The sequence below is a fragment of the Sinohyriopsis cumingii genome, chromosome 10 (assembly GCF_028554795.1).
Source record: "Sinohyriopsis cumingii isolate HCF-2022 chromosome 10, ASM2855479v2, whole genome shotgun sequence".
Taxonomy (NCBI): domain Eukaryota; kingdom Metazoa; phylum Mollusca; class Bivalvia; order Unionida; family Unionidae; genus Sinohyriopsis; species Sinohyriopsis cumingii.
The window spans coordinates 124,146,119-124,168,635 of record NC_142970.1 but is presented as its reverse complement, the minus strand read 5'-3'; the positions used below and the strand labels follow the sequence as shown (position 1 = coordinate 124,168,635).

The 22,517-nt window shown below is 35.7% G+C and overlaps 1 protein-coding gene and 1 long non-coding RNA gene across 2 annotated transcripts in view; both read left to right on the top strand.

The window, feature by feature from the left end:
- LOC149791146 (uncharacterized) overlaps positions 1-14,093 on the top strand; it is a 19,734-nt gene extending 5,641 nt beyond the window's left edge. The window contains exon 2 of the mRNA XM_089973066.1: positions 7,746-14,093. Within this exon, the coding sequence (XP_089829192.1) occupies positions 7,753-12,285 (4,533 nt within the window). The 5' untranslated portion in view covers positions 7,746-7,752 and the 3' untranslated portion in view covers positions 12,286-14,093. The remainder of the gene's footprint in view (positions 1-7,745) is intronic.
- On the top strand, positions 14,094-22,517 carry LOC149791145 (uncharacterized). The gene is made up of 2 exons (XR_016423944.1): positions 14,094-21,938; positions 21,978-22,517. It is a non-coding gene; the product is annotated as an uncharacterized LOC149791145 (long non-coding RNA).

Sequence of the window (22,517 nt, the reverse complement as noted above, 5' to 3'; positions counted from 1 at the left end):
CATTTTCAAGAAAAGAAACTGAATTTCTTAATGTGGTACCACTTGTCATAGATCGATTCTGTATTGATACTACATACATAGCTGACCAGTCTAAATTGAAGATAAAAATGGTGCCAGATATCATTTAAAACCAATTGGATGCTATATGAATGAAAAATGTTAGTGGAGAGGGATTTTGTTAAACTTCAAAGCATGTTGCACTGGACCATGGCAGTTCCAGGATATTACAACAGTCATCATTTGTGACTTTACGACTATTTGCAAAAGATACTGTAGACATAGTTAAAGTGAGTGTTATGCATAAATAATTGATCAGTTTCTGTTGTGTCTGTACTCTTAATAACTACTAATGGATTTAGCCATTTGTGACAAATTGTAACTGCAGATCCAGCTAAGTAGCAAAGCAGTTCCAGTACACATTTAATACAATTTCCCTTTGATTGTGTACCCAGGTAACCCATCATTAGGATTGATAGGTACCCAGGTAAACCATCATTAGGATTGATCGGGTACCCAGGTAACCCATCTTTAGGATTGATGGATACCCAGCAGACATCTCTAATCACTGACAACTAACAGTTTGTCTGTTTGATGTTGTTGTTGTTCTAGGGTTTAGCGCCATTTTTCAGCACAAGATAGGCTATATATGGCGGCCAGTATAACTGGTGGGGGAAGAACCCTGGGAAACCCAGGGAAGAACCACCGACCCACGAGAAGCTACTGGCAGGCTTTCCCACGTACCCACGCTAGCCGAGCCTTGGACTCAAACCCACGCAGACAGAGGTGAGATGGCAGTGATCCGGAACGGTGAGCAAATTAGACCACTCGGCCACTCGGGGCCCCTTTGTCTGTTTGAAAGTATTTTTGTAATCTCAATAATGGAAATACAACCAGTAAATTGTGTAAAAGTGCACCATTTACGATTGACAGACCATGTGAAGATGGAAAGACCATCAAGTTCATATGTGTATTGATAATATATTGTATTGTAGGCTGTGTAAGTTGTATCATATCGATACATGGCACAGGTGTGTCATTTCACCCCTAGTGCTGTGTGATATATTTCAATGATGGCATCATTGCTGCATGATGCATAATGGTGATTGTATCATTACTGCATGATGCATGTCAGTGATGGCATCAGTGCTGTGTGATCCATGTCAGTGATGGTGTCAATGCCATGTGATCCATGGCAGTGATGGTGTCAATGCCATGTGATCCATGGCAGTGATGGCATCAGTGCTGTGATACATGTAAGTGATGGTATCAGTGTTGTGATCCATGTAAATGATGGCATACAATGATGTGTGATACATGTAAGTGATGGCAACAGTGCAGTGTGATACATGTTTATAAATATTGATTCATGTCTTAATAGAATATCATTGCAGTCATATGCAGATATAGGTTGCAAAGACCTTGACCAATATCAGGGCTGCAAGTCGGTCTACTATATAGGTTGCAGAGACTATTATCAGGGCTGCAAGTTGGTCTGCTACATTGGTTGCAGAGACCTTGACCAATATCAGGGCTGCAAGTCGGTCTACTATATTGGTTGCAGAATGGCCATCAACTTCAAAATAAAGTTGCCATTTGCAAACATTTTGTTGCTAGAGTTGGTGAAGATTCACATGTAGTACAAAACGTCTTTGCAACACTGAACCTAAAGCATGACAATTCTTAAACCATTTATTTACAACACTGAACCTAAAGCTTGACAATTCTTCAACCATTTATTTACAACACAGTGTATTTACAACACTGAACCTAAAGCATGACAATTTTTCAACCATTTATTTACAACACTGTGTATTTACAACACTGAACCTAAAGCTTGACAATTCTTCAACCATTTATTTACAACACTGTATTTGCAACACTGAACCTAAAGCTTGACAATTCTTCAACCATTTATTTACAACACTGTGTATTTGCAACACTGAACCTAAAGCATGACAATTCTTCAACCATTTATTTACAACACAGTGTATTTACAACACTGAACCTAAAGCATGACAATTCTTCAACCATTTATTTACAACACTGTGTATTTGCAACACTGAACCTAAAGCATGACAATTCTTCAACCATTTATTTACAACACTGTGTATTTACAACACTGAACCTAAAGCATGACAATTCTTAAACCATTTATTTACAACACTGTGTATTTGCAACACTGAACCTAAAGCATGACAATTCTTCAACCATTTATTTACAACAATGTGTATTTACAACACTGAACCTAAAGCTTGACAATTCTTCAACCATTTATTTACAACACTGTGTATTTGCAACACTGAACCTAAAGCTTGACAATTCTTCAACCATTTATTTACAACACTGTGTATTTGCAACACTGAACCTAAAGCATGACAATTCTTAAACCATTTATTTACAACACTGTGTATTTGCATCACTGAACCTAAAGCATGACAATTCTTAAACCATTTATTTACAACACTGTGTATTTGCAACACTGAACCTAAAGCATGACAATTCTTCAACCATTTATTTACAACACTGTATTTGCAACACTGAACCTAAAGCATGACAATTCTTCAACCATTTATTTACAACACTGTATTTGCAACACTGAACCTAAAGCTTGACAATTCTTCAACCATTTATTTACAACACTGTGTATTTGCAACACTGAACCTAAAGCATGACAATTCTTCAACCATTTATTTACAACACTGTGTATTTGCAACACTGAACCTAAAGCATGACAATTCTTAAACCATTTATTTACAACACTGTGTATTTGCAACACTGAACCTAAAGCATGACAATTCTTAAACCATTTATTTACAACACTGTGTATTTGCAACACTGAACCTAAAGCTTGACAATTCTTCAACCATTTATTTACAACACTGTGTATTTGCAACACTGAACCTAAAGCATGACAATTCTTCAACCATTTATTTACAACACTGTGTATTTGCATCACTGAACCTAAAGCATGACAATTCTTCAACCATTTATTTACAACACTGTATTTGCAACACTGAACCTAAAGCTTGACAATTCTTCAACCATTTATTTACAACACTGTGTATTTACAACACTGAACCTAAAGCTTGACAATTCTTAAACCATTTATTTACAACACTGTGTATTTGCATCACTGAACCTAAAGCTTGACAATTCTTCAACCATTTATTTACAACACTGTGTATTTGCATCACTGAACCTAAAGCATGACAATTCTTCAACCATTTATTTACAACACTGAACCTAAAGCTTGACAATTCTTAAACCATTTATTTACAACACTGTGTATTTACAACACTGAACCTAAAGCATGACAATTCTTAAACCATTTATTTACAACACTGAACCTAAAGCATGACAATTCTTAAGCTATTTATTTACAACACATTGTATTTACAACACTGAACCTAAAGCTTGACAATTCTTCAACCATTTATTTACAACACTGTGTATTTGCAACACTGAACCTAAAGCATGACAATTCTTAAACCATTTATTTACAACACTGTGTATTTGCAACACTGAACCTAAAGCATGACAATTCTTCAACCATTTATTTACAACAATGTGTATTTACAACACTGAACCTAAAGCTTGACAATTCTTCAACCATTTATTTACAACACTGTGTATTTGCAACACTGAACCTAAAGCATGACAATTCTTCAACCATTTATTTACAACACTGTATTTGCAACACTGAACCTAAAGCTTGACAATTCTTCAACCATTTATTTACAACACTGTGTATTTGCAACACTGAACCTAAAGCATGACAATTCTTCAACCATTTATTTACAACACTGTGTATTTGCAACACTGAACCTAAAGCTTGACAATTCTTCAACCATTTATTTACAACACTGTGTATTTGCAACACTGAACCTAAAGCATGACAATTCTTAAACCATTTATTTACAACACTGTGTATTTGCAACACTGAACCTAAAGCTTGACAATTCTTCAACCATTTATTTACAACACTGTGTATTTGCAACACTGAACCTAAAGCATGACAATTCTTCAACCATTTATTTACAACACTGTGTATTTGCATCACTGAACCTAAAGCTTGACAATTCTTCAACCATTTATTTACAACACTGTGTATTTGCAACACTGAACCTAAAGCTTGACAATTCTTCAACCATTTATTTACAACACTGTGTATTTACAACACTGAACCTAAAGCATGACAATTCTTCAACCATTTATTTACAACACTGTATTTGCAACACTGAACCTAAAACTTGACAATTCTTCAACCATTTATTTACAACACTGTGTATTTACAACACTGAACCTAAAGCTTGACAATTCTTAAACCATTTATTTACAACACTGTGTATTTGCAACACTGAACCTAAAGCTTGACAATTCTTCAACCATTTATTTACAACACTGTGTATTTGCATCACTGAACCTATAGCTTGACAATTCTTCAACCATTTATTTACAACACTGTGTATTTGCATCACTGAACCTAAAGCATGACAATTCTTCAACCATTTATTTACAACACTGTGTATTTACAACACTGAACCTAAAGCTTGACAATTCTTAAACCATTTATTTACAACACTGTGTATTTACAACACTGAACCTAAAGCATGACAATTCTTAAACCATTTATTTACAACACTGAACCTAAAGCATGACAATTCTTAAGCTATTTATTTACAACACATTGTATTTACAACACTGAACCTAAAGCTTGACAATTCTTCAACCATTTATTTACAACACTGTGTATTTACAACACTGAACCTAAAGCATGACAATTCTTCAACCATTTATTTACAACACTGTGTATTTGCAACACTGAACCTAAAGCATGACAATTCTTAAACCATTTATTTACAACACTGAACCTAAAGCATGACAATTCTTAAGCTATTTATTTACAACACATTGTATTTACAACACTGAACCTAAAGCTTGACAATTCTTCAACCATTTATTTACAACACTGTATTTACAACACTGAACCTAAAGCATGACAATTCTTCAACCATTTATTTACAACACTGTGTATTTACAACACTGAACCTAAAGCATGACAATTCTTAAACCATTTATTTACAACACTGTGTATTTGCAACACTGAACCTAAAGCATGACAACTCTTCAACCATTTATTTACAACACTGTATTTGCAACACTGAACCTAAAGCATGATAATTCTTCAACCATTTATTTACAACACAGTGTATTTGCAACACTGAACCTAAAGCATGACAATTCTTCAACCATTTATTTACAACACAGTGTATTTACAACACTGAACCTAAAGCATGACAATTCTTCAACCATTTATTTACAACACAGTGTATTTACAACACTGAACCTAAAGCTTGACAATTCTTCAACCATTTATTTACAACACTGTATTTGCAACACTGAACCTAAAGCATGATAATTCTTCAACCATTTATTTACAACACAGTGTATTTGCAACACTGAACCTAAAGCATGACAATTCTTCAACCATTTATTTACAACACAGTGTATTTGCAACACTGAACCTAAAGCATGACAATTCTTCAACCATTTATTTACAACACTGTGTATTTACATCACTGAACCTAAAGCATGACAATTCTTCAACCATTTATTTACAACACAGTGTATTTGCAACACTGAACCTAAAGCTTGACAATTCTTCAACCATTTATTTACAACACTTTGTATTTGCAACACTGAACCTAAAGCATGACAATTCTTCAACCATTTATTTACAATGTGTATTTGCAACACTGAACCTAAAGCATGACAACTCTTCAACCATTTATTTACAACACAGTGTATTTGCAACACTGAACCTAAAGCATGACAATTCTTCAACCATTTATTTACAACACAGTGTATTTGCAACACTGAACCTAAAGCTTGACAATTCTTCAACCATTTATTTACAACACTTTGTATTTGCAACACTGAACCTAAAGCATGACAATTCTTCAACCATTTATTTACAATGTGTATTTGCAACACTGAACCTAAAGCATGACAACTCTTCAACCATTTATTTACAACACTGTGTATTTACAACACTGAACCTAAAGCATGACAATTCTTCAACCATTTATTTACAACACTGTGTATTTGCAACACTGAACCTAAAGCATGACAATTCTTCAACCATTTATTTACAGATTGCAGGGATGATGTTATTTTAACATTAGACCCAACTTCTGTTGACAAATGATGAATCCTGTCTCAATAAGAGGCAGATGATGCATTATTGATAAAACAATCACAAATTAAGCAAGCTGTGTCATACACATTGTAGTAGCAGTCAGCAAGCTGTGTCATACACATTGTAATAGCAGTCAGCAAGCTGTGTCATACACATTGTAATAGCAGTCAGCAAGCTGTGGCATACACATTGTAATAGCAGTCAGCAAGTCAGTAAGCCTTAGAGTGAGAAAGAACAAAATGATGAGTTTCTAATTTTCTTAAACTGCATTTCATGATGATTGAATATTCATCCTGACAACTTATTTGGTGTTGATGACAACTTTTTTATATATAGAAGACAACTCATTTAGTATAGGTAATAACTTATTTGGTGTTGATGGCAACTTTTTTATGTAGAAGACAACTCATTTAGTATAGGTAATAACTTATTTGGTGTTGATGGCAACTTTTTTATGTAGAAGACAACTCATTTAGTATAGGTAAAAACTTATTTAGTATAGGTAATAACTTATTTAGTATAGGTAATAACTTATTTAGTATAGATGATAACATTTTGGTAATGAATGTAACTTATTTGGTATAGTTGACAACTTCATTGTTATAAATGATAATTTTGCGTAGATGACCACTTAATTGGTATAGTTGACAACTTGTTTGGTATAAATGATAATTTTGCATAGTTGACCACTTATTTGGTATAAATGATAATTTTGCATAGATGACCACTTATTTGGTATAGATGAGAACCTATCAGATGGCTGCTTGGTGTAAATGACAATTTTGTTTAGATGATAACTTATTTGGTATAAATGACAATTTTGTTTAGATGATAACTTATTTGGTGTAAATGACAATTTTGTTTAGATGGTAACTTATTTGGTGTAAATGACAATTTTGGTTAGATGATAACTTATTTGGTATAAACAAAAAATAAACTATCTGCAACAATGCTCAAGAAGTTTAGATAAAACATTTTTTACATAATAAACATTTTTATAACCATTTTCATGCATCAAATATCTAGTTATTATCTGTATAAACTCCATATACAGTTGAGATTTTAGTGGACTCTCTTGTTTGTATGCCAGTCTTGATAAAACTATTGTACACCAGTCTTGATAAAACTATTGTACACCAGTCTTAATAAATCTATTGTACACCAGTCTTGATAAAACTATTGTACACCAGTCTTGATTAAACTTTTTTACACCAGTCTTGATAAAATGATTGTACACCAGTCTTGATAAAACTATTGTACACCAGTCTTGATTAAACTATTGTACACCAGTCTTGATTAAACTATTTTACACTAGTCTCGATATTGGCTTGTGTGGGTATGTGGGGAAAGCCTGCCAGTACCTTCTCATTGGTCGGTGGTTCTTCCCTGTGTTTTCCAAGGTTCTTCCTCCACCAGTTATACTGGCCGCCATGTATAGCCTATCTTGTGCTGAAAAATGGCATTAAACCCTAGAACAACAACAAGAACCAGTCTCAATAAAACTAGTGTACACCAGTCTTAATGAATCTATTCATTTCTATTGCAGTTGCTGGATGAGCATAGAAGACATGTCGGGCAAGCAGGACAAGAAACTACCCAGTAACAACCATGATGTTGATTTCTCTGTCATCCGTACAGCCATTCAGATTGGTGGAAAATCCATTGAACAAATCCTGAATGGAGTCCATTATGGCTCTGCAGAAGTGCGACATCTTCTCATGAACGAGTGTGACTTTATCATTGAGTGTAAGGTCTGTCATAACTTGTTCCGCAGTTTGCCAAACTTTGTAGCACACAAGAGGGTTTACTGTGTAGAATTTTATGAAGAACATAAGTACAACTTACTACAGAAGGAAAAGGAGGGGGAAACTATCATTGTTCAACCCCAACCACCACCACCATCACCACCAAAAATGCTAGGGCGAAGTGAGGCGGGATCAGTAATGTCTCTAAATAAAACAACATTTGGAAAGAATGAGACAAATGTAATGTCTTCAGTCATGGATGAGGTACTGTCAGGAAAGTTTCAAGGAAAATCCCAAGCTTATGAGCTGTATACACGTCTTGCTGAGAAAGTGGAGCAACAGAAGGAAAAACGTATGGTAAAACATGTGACTTTGAGTCCTATTCCCTCCACATCATTTGCCATGAGGTTGGATATGAAGGAGGTTGAGTTAGAGGCTTTTGTTGAGAACAAGATGGAAACTGATCAGGTTGGAACAGACAGTTCACAGTCTCAACATTCTGGCTCACTTCTAGAGGCAAAGCGATCACACCTACAGAGACTTTGTGAAAAGCTGGCAGCTTCCACTGGTTCAAAGATTGCGGGAGATGAAAGTACTACAAGCACAGAAAGCAACGCTGGTAATCAGAACTTTGAGGCATCACTGACTAAGAAAAAAGTCAATGAGACCAGCACAAGGAGTGATACTCCAGAGAATCATTTTGATGTACACAGTATCACTTGCACAGAAAGCCCTTCCAGAAATCATAACTTAGAAGATTCACCAACAAAGAAAAAAGCTCGGGAGGGCAGAACAAGGAGAGATATTCCAGGGAGTCGTGTTGATGTGATTAGCAGCCATTCTGGAAATGAGAGCTTAGCAGCATCATCAGCAAGGAGAAAAGCTCGTGAGAGCAGAACAGGTACTCCAGATAGTTGTATTCATGTGAACATTGGTACAAAAGGCCAGTATGCTAATCAGAGTTTGGAAGCATCACCAACAAAGAGAAAAGTTGATGTGGTCAGAACCAAGAAAGATACTTTGGACAGTAATGTTGATGGGAATAGCAGCTGTAACTCAGAAATTCAGATTGATAATCTGAGTTCAGATGTTACACCCACAAAGAAAAAAGTCAGTGTTGCCAAAACTAGGAGAGATAATCCAGACAGTCATGTTGATGTGAATAACAGCACTAGCACAGAAAACCAGTCTGAGAATCTGAGTTCAGATGCATCACCATCAAAAAGAAAAGTTAACAAGGACAGTACCAGTCTGGATGTGAACAGCACATGCACAGAAAACCAGTCTAGAAATCAGAGCTTTGGCATATCATCAACAAAGAAAAAAATATTTGAGGCCAGAATCAGGAAAGATACTCCAAATAGTCTTGATGTTGTAAGCAGCAGATCTACGAGGAAAATTGAAGAAAAGCCACAACATCCCACAGGGAGTCCAAAAAAGAGTGAACTACAGACGGTATGTTGTATATCTCCAACATCAACCACATCTGTTGCCAGCTCAAGTTCATTAGCTGATTCCAATGATGTGGGAACTATGCCCCTTTGCAGACAAGGAGATGTCATCCTGAAAGGAGAAGAGGAGCTCAATTCTGAGAGCCTAGCAAAGGAAGGGAACAGAACAGTTACATATAGTGAGGCAAGAAATGATCAGAGGCAGATTAATTTTTGGCAAAAGTATTGTGACTTTGAGCTCCTCACTTGTCGCCTGTGCAGTGCTCAATGTGCTGAAAGCATGGCATTGAAACTTCATGTCCAGGAAAAACATGATATTAAATTTATTAATTTGCAATGCCCTCTTTGTTACAAGGTCTTTTTTGCAAAGAACTTAATCACCAGACATTTGCGACGAACCCATCAAAAATCCCACTACCAGACCAGTAACTTGTTGCGCCAAGTGCCAGGGATAGAAACAAAAGGTTCAGACATATCTGAATTTAATGTAGACATGTCTTCAGTCCCAGAAGGAGCCTGTCCACTTTGTAACAAATCCTTTACCACACCACACAAATTGACCAGGCACATGGTACGCTTTCATGACAAGTCCCGAGGTGCCGTGCGTCATCTTCTTGACCATGCAGGTGTGTTATACCCCACATGCTCATTGTGCAGTAGGACTGTGCTTTCAGAGTACAGTCTGGAGAGACATCTAGAAAGGACACATGGTAAGTCTAGGGAGGCTGCCAAGAAGATGATGAAGATTGACAAATTAAAGAACAAGTTGCTGAAAGAAGCAGGGACTAGTACTCCAAGTTCATCAGCCAATCTTTTTATCCAAAACTCCGACACCCAGGGTAAGAAACAGCCCTCCCCTAGTAAGAGTTCTACTGATAAAGCCAGAGGAGAGGAACCTCCTGACGTCTTGATACGACTTTGTCCAGGATGTAAGAGAGAATTCTGGAAGTTTAAGACCTTCATTCGACATTGGCCCTTCTGTGCCAGGAAGCACAATCTGAATCGATACAAAGACCTGCCACAAGCCAAAGCTCTTAGAAGAGGAAAAAAGACATCACTTGTGAAGACCACCATGTCATCTGACCCAGGAGAGAAGGGGCTAACATCAGGTGATCAGAATGAAGACACTACATTAAAGAAATTGGAGACAGAGAGGACAAGATCACGCTCAGCGGAAAGAGAGAACAGGTCAGTCACTAACAAAGTGTCACTTGCCCACTCCAGGCTCAGCATTTCTCCGCATAGCAGTTGTAGTGTCAGCAACAGTAGCAGTCTCAACCGGGATCAGGCATCGGCTGTTCCTTTGGATACGGTATCTACCCTGCCCAGGCTTCAGAGACGCAGTGTTAGCAATAGTAGTAGTCGCAGTCGTGATCGTGCCTCGAATGTCTCTACAGCAACAGAACCTGTAGTCAGCGACAAGCAAGCCAGACCATTTTGTTCAGACAGGTCAAAATTAGTAGTTGCCAGGACTGAGTCAGAAGTTAAGGGATGCAGTTTCAAGCCATTTATAGCTGTGACATCAGGTGTAGGTTGGAGAACTTGTGCAGGATGCAAATGTGTCTTTGCCAAGGCTAGGACTTATCAGAAACACGTTAGGAACTGCAAACTACTGAAGATGAAGAGATCCAGTAAAAAGACCACTATTATGAAGAAAGTGAAGAAAGATTCATGTTGGAAAAGTAATGTGGGAGCTGTTGACAACACTGAGAGAGAAGGTGCGGAGAGGACTGAGAAACCTAACAGTAGTGTGAGGCTATCATCAGCCAGGAAGTCCTTTTCACACCCAGAATGCAACACACAAGTTTCAGGTAGTAAGGATGTAGTCCAGGCTTCCACATCAGGGGAGCATGAGCGTAATCTTGATGAGGCAGATGGAATGAGTGACATTGAGGAAAACTTTGAGGAAATTTCTGCCTCAGAGGATGAAGATGGAGACTGGAACACAAACACACATTCATATAATTCTGGAAATACTCTGCATACAGTAGAGGAGATTTGGGTTGGAAAACAACCTGGACGACCCGTAGAAAAAATTAAGTCAAACCGTATATATGTTGTTGATCAGAGCAGGACACGTAAATCCCTCTGTCAGGACCAGAAGAAAATTAATACATATATAGATGACAGCAATCTGCGCTGTTTGCAGTGTGGAATGGAGTTCAGTCACATATCTAACGTTCGGCGCCATGTGATCCGACACCTCGGATGGAAGAGATACAAGTGTCGGATGTGTCGCTTCAGCAGCTACAACCTGTCTGAATGTCGTATGCATCTTTATCGTACCCATTCACTGGAGATGTGGCACTCAACTTCCTCACAGGTGGAAAAGTTTGTAGTGAACCTTAACAAGGAAGCATCCAAAGTGCGAACCATGAAAAAACAGGCTACACTCAGAGGAAAACGAGCACTGGAAAAATATGAACCATCCCCCTACAGTCAGATAATCCCACAGAATCTGCCAGGTCAAAGGTCACCTCACAGAAGTTCCCAAAGACAATTGGTTGATAGAAGAAAACCAGGTGTGAACGAACAAAATATTAAGAGCTTGAATTCCTTCAATATCTCAACTCGCAATGTCACTCGCAACTTTGACACTCGTCCCTATGCTCCTGTTGACAGAATGAGCACACTTGTCACAAGAAAAGGGTATTATCCCAAGTCTTCAGGTGGAAGTTCACCATCATCGTTATCTGATACCCAACCTCCAGCCTCCAAGCGTGCAAGAAATGATGATTTGGAATTGTCAGATCACTCTGGAATGGTATTGGTGTCAGCAACATTACCTGATTTAGAGTCATCCGTCTCCCACGATCTCCCAGCAATTGAAGCAACATCAGCATCATCACTTCCAATATTAGCTGCTAGCATTCCTGTGGAGAACCTGTAATATTTCCAGTCGAATTTAATAAGGCCTGCTATCTGTCAATAATTTTCATAAGGCCTATGGTCTGTGAGTATCAGTATCATTAGACCTATGGTCTATAAGTAGTCAGTAGCAGTCAGTAAGACCTATTGTCTATCAGTAGCAGTCAGTAAGACCTATTGTCTGTCATTGGCAGTCAGTAAGACCTATTGTCTGTCAATAGCAGTCAGTAAGACCTATTGTCTATCAGTAGCAGTCAGTATGACCTATTGTCTGTCAATAGCAGTCAGTAAGACATATCTGTTAGTAGCAGTCAGTAAGACATGTCTGTCAATAGCAGTCAGTAAGACCTATTGTCTGTCAGTAGCAGTCAGTAAGACCTATTGTCTATCAGTAGCAGTCAGTAAGACCTATTGTCTGTCAATAGCAGTCAGTAAGGCATGTTGTCTTTCAATAGCAGTCAGGTAAGACCTATTGTCTGTCGATAGCAGTATTAAAGGCATGTTGTGTGTCAGTAGCAACAAAACTTTAGCCATTCTAAAATTGTACATTTAAGGGTGTGTTCTTTAAAATAGGTTAATGCTGCAGATTTTTTTTTTTGCTTGCTGTTTGCAGAGACTAATGAGAACATCATGATAATGTTATGTAATTGCTATCATCTCTACCTCATTTGAGGCCACATGGAAGAAAGGCCACCTTTGATCTGCAGCAAACTTGCAGGACAGCAAAATAGTGTATTTTTAGCATTAATCCCCCGTAAGGGAGACCACTCCACTTTTTCAGTTTAGTAGGAGTGGCCCCATAAAAGCTGGATAACTGTAAATGTACTTTGTTTTCTGAATCAGAATACTAAAGAAAGGAGTTACAGTAAAACCTTGATAATCTGAAGTTACAGTAAAACCTTGATAATCTGAAGTTACAGTAAAACCTTGATAATCTGCTACTTTAGTCATCTGAACTATCTGTTCAGTTAAGTAAGCATTATAAGGGCAGGAACTAGACTTATTTTCCTTTTTAAGCATTTTATATCAACAGGAATTAGCTATGGTTTCCTCTGCCCCTTGTTTTATAATCCTTCTACAAGAGCAGAGACGGGTACATAAAAAATGGGGGGAATTTTATTAATTTCAGAATGCCTTTGAATGTCATGTGATTAAAATTTGAACCACTGAATGTCTTTGAATGTCAGTGTCATGTGATTGAAATTGAATACTGAACGTCTTTGAACATCAGTGTCATGTGATTGAAATTGAATACTGAACGTCTCTGAACATCAGTGTCATGTGATTGAAATTGAATACTGAATGTCAGTGTCATGTGATTGAAATTGAATACTGAACGTCTCTGAACATCAGTGTCATGTGATTGAAATTGAACTACTGAAGTCTTTGAATGTCAGTGTCATGTGATTGAAATTGAACTACTGAACGTCTTTGAATGTCAGTCATGTAATTGAAATTGAACTACTGAACGTCTCTGAAAGTCAGTGTCATGTGATTGAAATTGAACTACTGAACGTCTCTGAAAGTCAGTCATGTGATTGAAATTGAACTACTGAATGTCTCTGAACATCAGTCTCATGTGATTGAAATTGAATACTGAACATCTTTGAATATCAGTGTCATGTGATTGAAATTGAATACTGAACGTCTTTGAATATCAGTGTCATGTGATTGAAATTGAATACTGAAGTCTTTGAATGTCAGTGTCATGTGATTGAAATTGAATACTGAACGTCTTTGAATATCAGTGTCATGTGATTGAAATTGAATACTGAACGTCTTTGAATGTCAGTGTCATGTGATTGAAATTGAATACTGAACGTCTTTGAATATCAGTGTCGTGATTGAAATTGAATACTGAAGTCTTTGAATGTCAGTGTCATGTGATTGAAATTGAATACTGAACGTCTCTGAAAGTCAGTGTCATGTGATTGAAATTGAACTACTGAACGTCTTTGAATGTCAGTCATGTAATTGAAATTGAACTACTGAACGTCTCTGAAAGTCAGTCATGTGATTGAAATTGAACTACTGAACGTCTCTGAACATCAGTCTCATGTGATTGAAATTGAATACTGAACATCTTTGAATATCAGTGTCATGTGATTGAAATTGAATACTGAACGTCTTTGAATATCAGTGTCATGTGATTGAAATTGAATACTGAAGTCTTTGAATGTCAGTGTCATGTGATTGAAATTGAATACTGAACGTCTTTGAATATCAGTGTCATGTGATTGAAATTGAATACTGAACGTCTTTGAATGTCAGTGTCATGTGATTGAAATTGAATACTGAACGTCTTTGAATATCAGTGTCGTGATTGAAATTGAATACTGAAGTCTTTGAATGTCAGTGTCATGTGATTGAAATTGAATACTGAACGTCTCTGAAAGTCAGTGTCATGTGATTGAAATTGAACTACTGAACGTCTTTGAATGTCAGTGTCATGTGATTGAAATTGAACTACTGAACGTCTTTGAATGTCAGTGTCATGTGATTGAAATTGAACTACTGAACACCATTGAATATCAGTGTCATGTGATTTAAATTGAACTACTGAACGTCTTTGAACATCCGTGTCATGTGATTGAAATTGAACTACAGAATGCTTTTGAATGTCATGTGATTCAAATTCAGCAGCCCGTGTTGTTGTCAGGAGTATGTTCTTGTGCATGGCGTAGTAAATTCAAGTATTTTATGATGTATTTGCCTCTGGCACTCTAAGGTAATATGAAGGTTGTATCAAGCTGGAAGGACCAGGAAAACTGGTAGCCATTCATTCTACTAGGCTGGCATTGGTGGAAAGCTATCTAAGGATTTTGGAGGTTTTTTTTTGTTTGTTTTTTTCATAAACTGTGTGCTATGATGTGAAAATTTACAAGCCTGTGAGTTCAGGCCATCTTTGTATGAGAATTTTTATTCCCAAAATGTTTTCCAAAATAATTATGTAACTCATTTGACAAGTTTGGATAATCAACTTTGTACTCTATATGTATATTAGTGAAAATAGATTGCTGTGGAACTTTAAACATCAATAAAAGAAGAACTTGAGTGCCAGTAGCTGCCAATAGAAAGACTGATGTCGGGTGGTGATTCTTCTAGCATTTACATATGTAAGTTAATATGGAATGTTGATAACATGGACACTTTTCAGTCATAAAACTCTCTTGACCAAAATAAAATCTTAATTTTGTTCTGGTTTTTGGTTTATTTTCATTTGAGATTGAGATGATTATGGCTACTGTAGCCAGTCATAAAAATGTTTTGGCAAAATCAGTTGCTAGTCAGTGATAAAATACAAATCTGTGATAATTATGATTTCTTTTAATGTTTCCATGTTGGGTGTTACTATATACACACAGAATGTGTTTCCATGTTGGGTGTTACTGTATACACACAGAATGTGTTTCCTTGTTGGGTGTTACTGTATACACACACAATGTTTCCATCTTGGGTGTTACTATGTACACACAGAATAATTGTTTCCATGATTGATTTTACTAATACCCAAAGATGGGGCCAGGGTGCACGATTGTGCAGATCATGCAAGATTTGTATTGATCCATGAATTATAGTACACTGATGCACAAGAACTGCCATTAGTTTGAAATCTTGCGCAGGGAAACAAGTTTAAAATCTCACTCAGTGCATTATACAATTTTCATTTAGCCATTTAAAATTCTCATTGTGACATTAATAATGCCAACACAGGTACTATAACACTTGTCACAAATTACGTCATTTTCAGCTAGGCAACTGTTTGCACATCTGGATTGTTTTCAGGTTGATATAAATGGTTGATTGGTATATTGACCCTGGAACAAGGATTTTGTTTGAAACTTCAATTATGGAAGCTTTGCAAATGGATGTTTAAATTGGGGTACACATAAAACCGTAAATGGTTGAATCCCAGCATGGTTTATTTTCAGATTTAAAAATTGTTAAAGCTATGTTAGAAAAAAATCCAAATCCAGGGCAGACCAATATTCATACACAAATCAGGGACAGATTAATGCATATTCACATAAACAATCAACAGATTAATGCATATTTATGTAAACAATCAACAGATTAATGCATATTCATGTAAACAATCAACAGATTAATGCATATTCGTGTAAACAATCAACAGATTAATGCATATTCATGTAAACAATCAACAGATTAATGATTATACAACTGGAGGCGAGATCTTTTGAAAGATTCTGATTTCAACAGAGTTGAGCAAGAAGAAAGAAATAGATATGGAAGTTTTAGGTAAATAATGAACTATGGCCGTTTTCTTCTTCCCCTCTTTTTTTTCTAGACCCTTCATAATTTGGTGACGATTGGGGAGCTTCCCCTTTTAAAGAAAATCATGGCGTTATCTGCATAATTACCCAGTAAATCTTGGATGGTTGATTAAGCATTTTATATCTATATTGAATTCATATGGTTGATTAGGCATTTTATATCTATATTGAATTCATATGGTTGATTAGGCATTTTATATCTATATTGAATTCATATGGTTGATAAGGCATTTTATATCTATATTGAATTCATATGGTTCGTTGGGTGTTTTATATTGATATTTATTGCACACCCATATATTGTTATGGTGTTTTCATTAATGTACACACACAGATATTCATAGATGTACCAAATCATTTTTGATCAGTCCATATTTGTTTTAAATTTCATTTACATTGTACAGCTAAAAATATTTTGAAACTTTAAAAGAGAAGTTTTATAATACATAAAAAATGACTTGAATACTTGTAATGTGGTTGAAATGGATATGACTTGATATACAAGATATGACTTGATATGCAATATATGACTTGATATACAATATATGACTTGATATACAAGATATGACTTGATATGCAATATATGTCTTGATATAAAAGATATGGCTTGATATGCAATATATGATATACAAGATATGACTTGATACACAAGATATGTTTTCATATGCAATATATGACTTGATATAAAATATATAACTTGATATACTAGATATGACTTGATATACAGTATATGACTTCTGATGTCATATTAATCCTATTCTTTCTGTTGGCTTCAAGCAAAGCATGTGTGCTGTATATTTATTTTACTTAACATGACCTTCAAGCAAAGCATGTGTGCTGTACATTTATTTTACTTAACATGACCTTCAAGCAAAGCATGTGTGCTGTACATTTATTTTACTTAACATGACCTTGGACAGTTTAATGACTATAGATGCATTAAATTTTAAAAACATTTGGAGGTTCATTTCAGATTGAATATATTGTGACCAAAAAATCATTTTGTGCCTCAGAGCTAATCAGTGTCAGTTCCCAGAATCAAAGTTTATTGAAAAAGTTGGGGGAAAAAACATTTGAGCCATGAAAATTATTTTGTTTGAAAAGAATGTCAGTTTACTTCGGTTTTGCTTTACATGGGTCTCACTGTATTATTTGCATTGCCTCAAATTTGTTGTTATTTTGAATTGTTGACAAGTCCATATTAGTGAAAAATACATAAGTGGTGGCATCATCATTAATGCCACTCTTTACATGGTTTTTTATTCAACATGCAGGATACGACCTTCCCATTAGCTGGTCTGTCTTTGATATATAGATTAACATGTCTGCCCTTGGTATATAGATTAACATGTCTGCCCTTGATATATAGATTAACATGTCTGCCCTTGGTATATAGATTAACATGTCTGCCCTTGATATATAGATTAACATGTCTGCCCTTGATATATAGATTAACTTGTCTGCCCTTGATATATAGCAGGGTTAACTTGTCTGTCCTTGATATATAACAGGGTTAACATGTCTGCCCTTGATATATAGCAGGGTTAACATGTCTGCCCTTGATATATAGCCGGGTTAACATGTCTGTCCTTGATATATAGCAGGGTTAACATGTCTGTCCTTGATATATAGCAGGGTTTACTTGTCTGTCCTTGATATATGGCAGGGTTAACATGTCTGTCCTTGATATATAGCAGGGTTAACATGTCTGCCCTTGATATATAGCAGGGTTAACTTGTCTGTCCTTGATATATAACAGGGTTAACATGGGTACTTTCATCCTGGAAAGGTTTTGGAATTTAAAATGTAAATTTAAACGGCCGTGAAAAGTTATGGAATTTGTTATAAAAAAAAACTTGCAAAGTTTTGGAAATGTCATATTTATCAGTTATCATCGATAAATGGTCCCAGCATTTGCAAAATGGCCCAGAAAAAGTTTTGGAAAAGACATGGAATTTGTGTCTTGGGAACCAAGATATAGGTTAGCTGGTCTGTCCTTGTCATACAGATATAGGTTAGCTGGTCTGTCCTTGTCATACAGATGAATTTTGTTTTTTAATGTGTAGTGCTGATTAACTTAGGACACTTAAATATTATTCAGTTTAATCTTTGGTGTCTACCAGACATTTTCAGTTTGTATTCATTTAAAATTACATACTCTATTTTGTATCAATAACTGGATTATGACTTCAGATTTATCTGACTAGTGATATTTGTTTGATTTATTTGACTAGTGATATTTGTTTGATTTATTTGACTAGTGATATTTGTTTGATTTATTTGACTATGATATTTGTTATGACTTTGTCCAGATTAAGTACAACATACTTACTTTACAAACACTTTGTTAATTATAGAAATAGTGACAGAAATGTATGTACTTTTCTCCTTGTAATATATGACACACAGTTGTATGGGGCATTTCATTTAAAAATGTTGGGCTGTGAAAAGTATCTTTGTAGCAGAAATTCCTGTCAGTTTGGTATGTACTGGAAATTCCTGTCAGTTGGGTTTGTACCAGAAATTCCTGTCAGTTTGGTATGTACCAGAAATTCTTGTCAGTTTGGTATGTACTGGAAATTCTTGTCAGTTTGGTTTGTATTGAAAATTCCTGTCGGTTTGGTTTGTACCAGAAATTCCTGTCAGTTTGGTATCTACTGGAATTTCTGATGTGCTAGTCTCATTCCTGGCAATTCTTGAAACAGTAGAGTGGAATAAAAGACGCTATTGTGCAATTAAATTCTTTGGGGTTCGTTTTTAAAGAAAAACCTGATTTTTTATAAATAATTATTTTGATGGGAAATGAGTAATAATGAAAGGATAATATTAATACTAAAATCAACAGCAGTTCTGAAATGGAAAATAACACATTTCTAGTACACTTAGTAATAGAAAATCTTTTTTGAGAGAAAAAAAAATATACACAGATACATCAAATCAAGCTCGTATTCTTTGAAGAGTCTAAACAATTTTGACTGTTCATATTTTGAAGAAACTGAGTTCATCCTGCAGATTCTGGGGTCATGGAATTTAGGCTGGGGGCATGAAATTTAGGCTAGGTTCATGGAATTTAGGCTGGGGGCATGGAATTTAGGCTAGGGTCATGGAATTTAGGCTGGGGGCGTGGAATTTAGGCTAGGTTCATGGAATTTAGGCTGGGGTCATGGAATGTAGGCTGGGAGCATGGAATGTAGGCTAGGTTCATGGAATTTAGGCTGGGGTCATGGAATTTAGGCTGGGGGCATGGAATTTAGGCTAGGGTCATGGAATTTAGGCTGGGGTCATGGAATTTAGGCTAAGTTCATGGAATTTAGGCTGGGGTCATGGAATGTAGGCTGGGAGCATGGAATGTAGGCTAGGTTCATGGAATTTAGGCTGGGGTCATGGAATTTAGGCTGGGGGCATGGAATTTAGGCTAGGGTCATGGAATTTAGGCTGGGGTCATGGAATTTAGGCTAAGTTCATGGAATTTAGGCTGGGGTCATGGAATGTAGGCTGGGAGCATGGAATGTAGGCTAGGTTCATGGAATTTAGGCTGGGGTCATGGAATTTAGGCTGGGGTCATGGAATGTAGGCTGGGGTCATGGAATTTAGGCTGGGGTCATGGAATTTAGGCTGCGGGCATGGAATTTAGGCTGTAAATGCAGTGGCATGAAAATGTGTTAGGTTGTTGGGATTGAGGAGACTGGACCATGTTGTAAATGAATATTTTTAATGGACAAGTTTGTGATTGCTTGGTTCATTTCAGAATATTCTCTTTTTACCAATATAGATTTAAAATCATCCATTTCTTAATGTGCAGAATGACTGTAAAAGACATCAGTATTTGATATAGCTTGCGTTAAATGGAAGGAATATTAGGCCGACAGGAGTTAAAGGGGGGATCTTGGATGTACAAAGGATCAGTGACTGGTATCAGTATGATGACATACTACTTTGTTTTATGTTACTATAGTAAAAGTCATACAGATCAAGTCACTATAGTAAAAGTCATACAGATCAAGTCACAAGTCATACAGGTGAAGTCACTGGTAAAAGTTATACAAGTCAAGTCACTGTGGTAAAAGTCATGCAGTTCATTTTACTTTAGTAAAAGTCATACAGGTAATGTATGCATTCAGTACCGACTATTTCAGTAAAGGGTGTAATTTTTTACAAGTTGATTGTATATGCCTATAAAGGGCGAGTATTCACTTTATTTAGACCCTCATACATCAATGACCTTGGAAGGTCATTCTTTACATGCCCGAAAACACCATCGGCAAGCTCATTGTTAAAATACTTGGACATTTTTGGACAGGGTTAACTTAAATGTGTGAGGAACCATTTATTCTCTTGAGTTTAATTATTCATGTATGCCTATACATATGTATTGACAGGTTTCATTTATGCCTGTACATATGTATTGACAGGTTTCATTTATGCCTGTACATATGTATTGACAGGTTTCATTATGCCTGTACATATGTATTAACAGGTTTCATTTATGCCTGTACATATGTATTGACAGGTTTCATTTATGCCTGTACATATGTATTGACAGGTTTCATGTATGCCTGTACATACGTATTGACATTTTTCATTTATGCCTGTACGTATGTTATGTACTGACAGGTTTCATTTATGCCTGTACATATGTATTGACAGGTTTAATTCATGCCTGTACATATGTTATGTATTGACAGGTTTAATTTATGCAGATACATGTGTTATGTATTGACAGGTTTAATTTATGCCTGTACATATGTTAATCGATATGTATTGACAGGTTTAATTTATGCCTGTACATATGTTAATTGATATGTATTGACAGGTTTAATTTATGCCTGTACATATGTTAATCGATATGTATTGACATGTTTAATTTATGCCTGTACATGTGTTATGTATTGACAGGTTTAATTTATGCCTGTACATATGTTAATCAATATGTATTGATATGTTTAATTTATGCCTGTACATGTGTTATGTATTGACAGGTTTAATTTATGCCTGTACATATGTTAATCGATATGTGTTGATATGTTGAATTTATTACTGGGATTTCTAATATGTGTTTTGTAAGCATAATATTCCTGTATGTTTGTACATGTTTTTGTAAACATTCAAGGACATGTTTATTTTTGTTATTAGATCATGTCATATTATGAATTTGGCTTGCATTCTATTCCTGTACGTCTGTCTGTCTGTACATGAATTTGGTTTGCATTCTATGTGTTTGGCTTGCATTCAATTCCTGTACATCTGTATGTCTGTCTGTAAATGTGTTGGTATATATGTACTTCATAGAACAACAGGGCTCACTTTCATTAAAAGCAAATACTTCAGGTTCATAGTAAATGAGTAATTTGTATGTCATTGAGTGACATAAGCATATAAGGTGTAATTTGTATGTCATTGAGTGACATAAGCATATAAGGTGTAATTTGTATGTTATTGTAGTGACATAAGCATATAAGGTGTAATTTGTATGTCATTGTAGTGACATAAGCATATAAGGTGTAATTTGTATGTCATTGTAGTGACATAAGCATATAAGGTGTAATTTGTATGTCATTGTAGTGACATAAGCATATAAGGTGTAATTTGTATGTCATTGTAGTGACATAAGCATATAAGGTGTAATTTGTATGTCATTGTAGTGACATAAGCATATAAGGTGTAATTTGTATGTTATTGTAGTGCGAGTTTTACAGACAAAAGCATATAAGAACATTATGTAAGCTAGGCTTTTGAGACTTTGTGTATTGTCATACAAGACCTTTATTAGTAATCTTGAATTAAAACTTTTGGGATAAATTGTGTCATACTAACTCTGATTCCATGTGTGTGTATATATATATATATACACCCGCTTTTGTTGTCTTTTTATAGCAATAAAACCTCCCTAGTTATTAATTACCAGGTTAATATGGTCTTACTTTATGTATAACTTACCTGATTAAATACCTTGTTAATA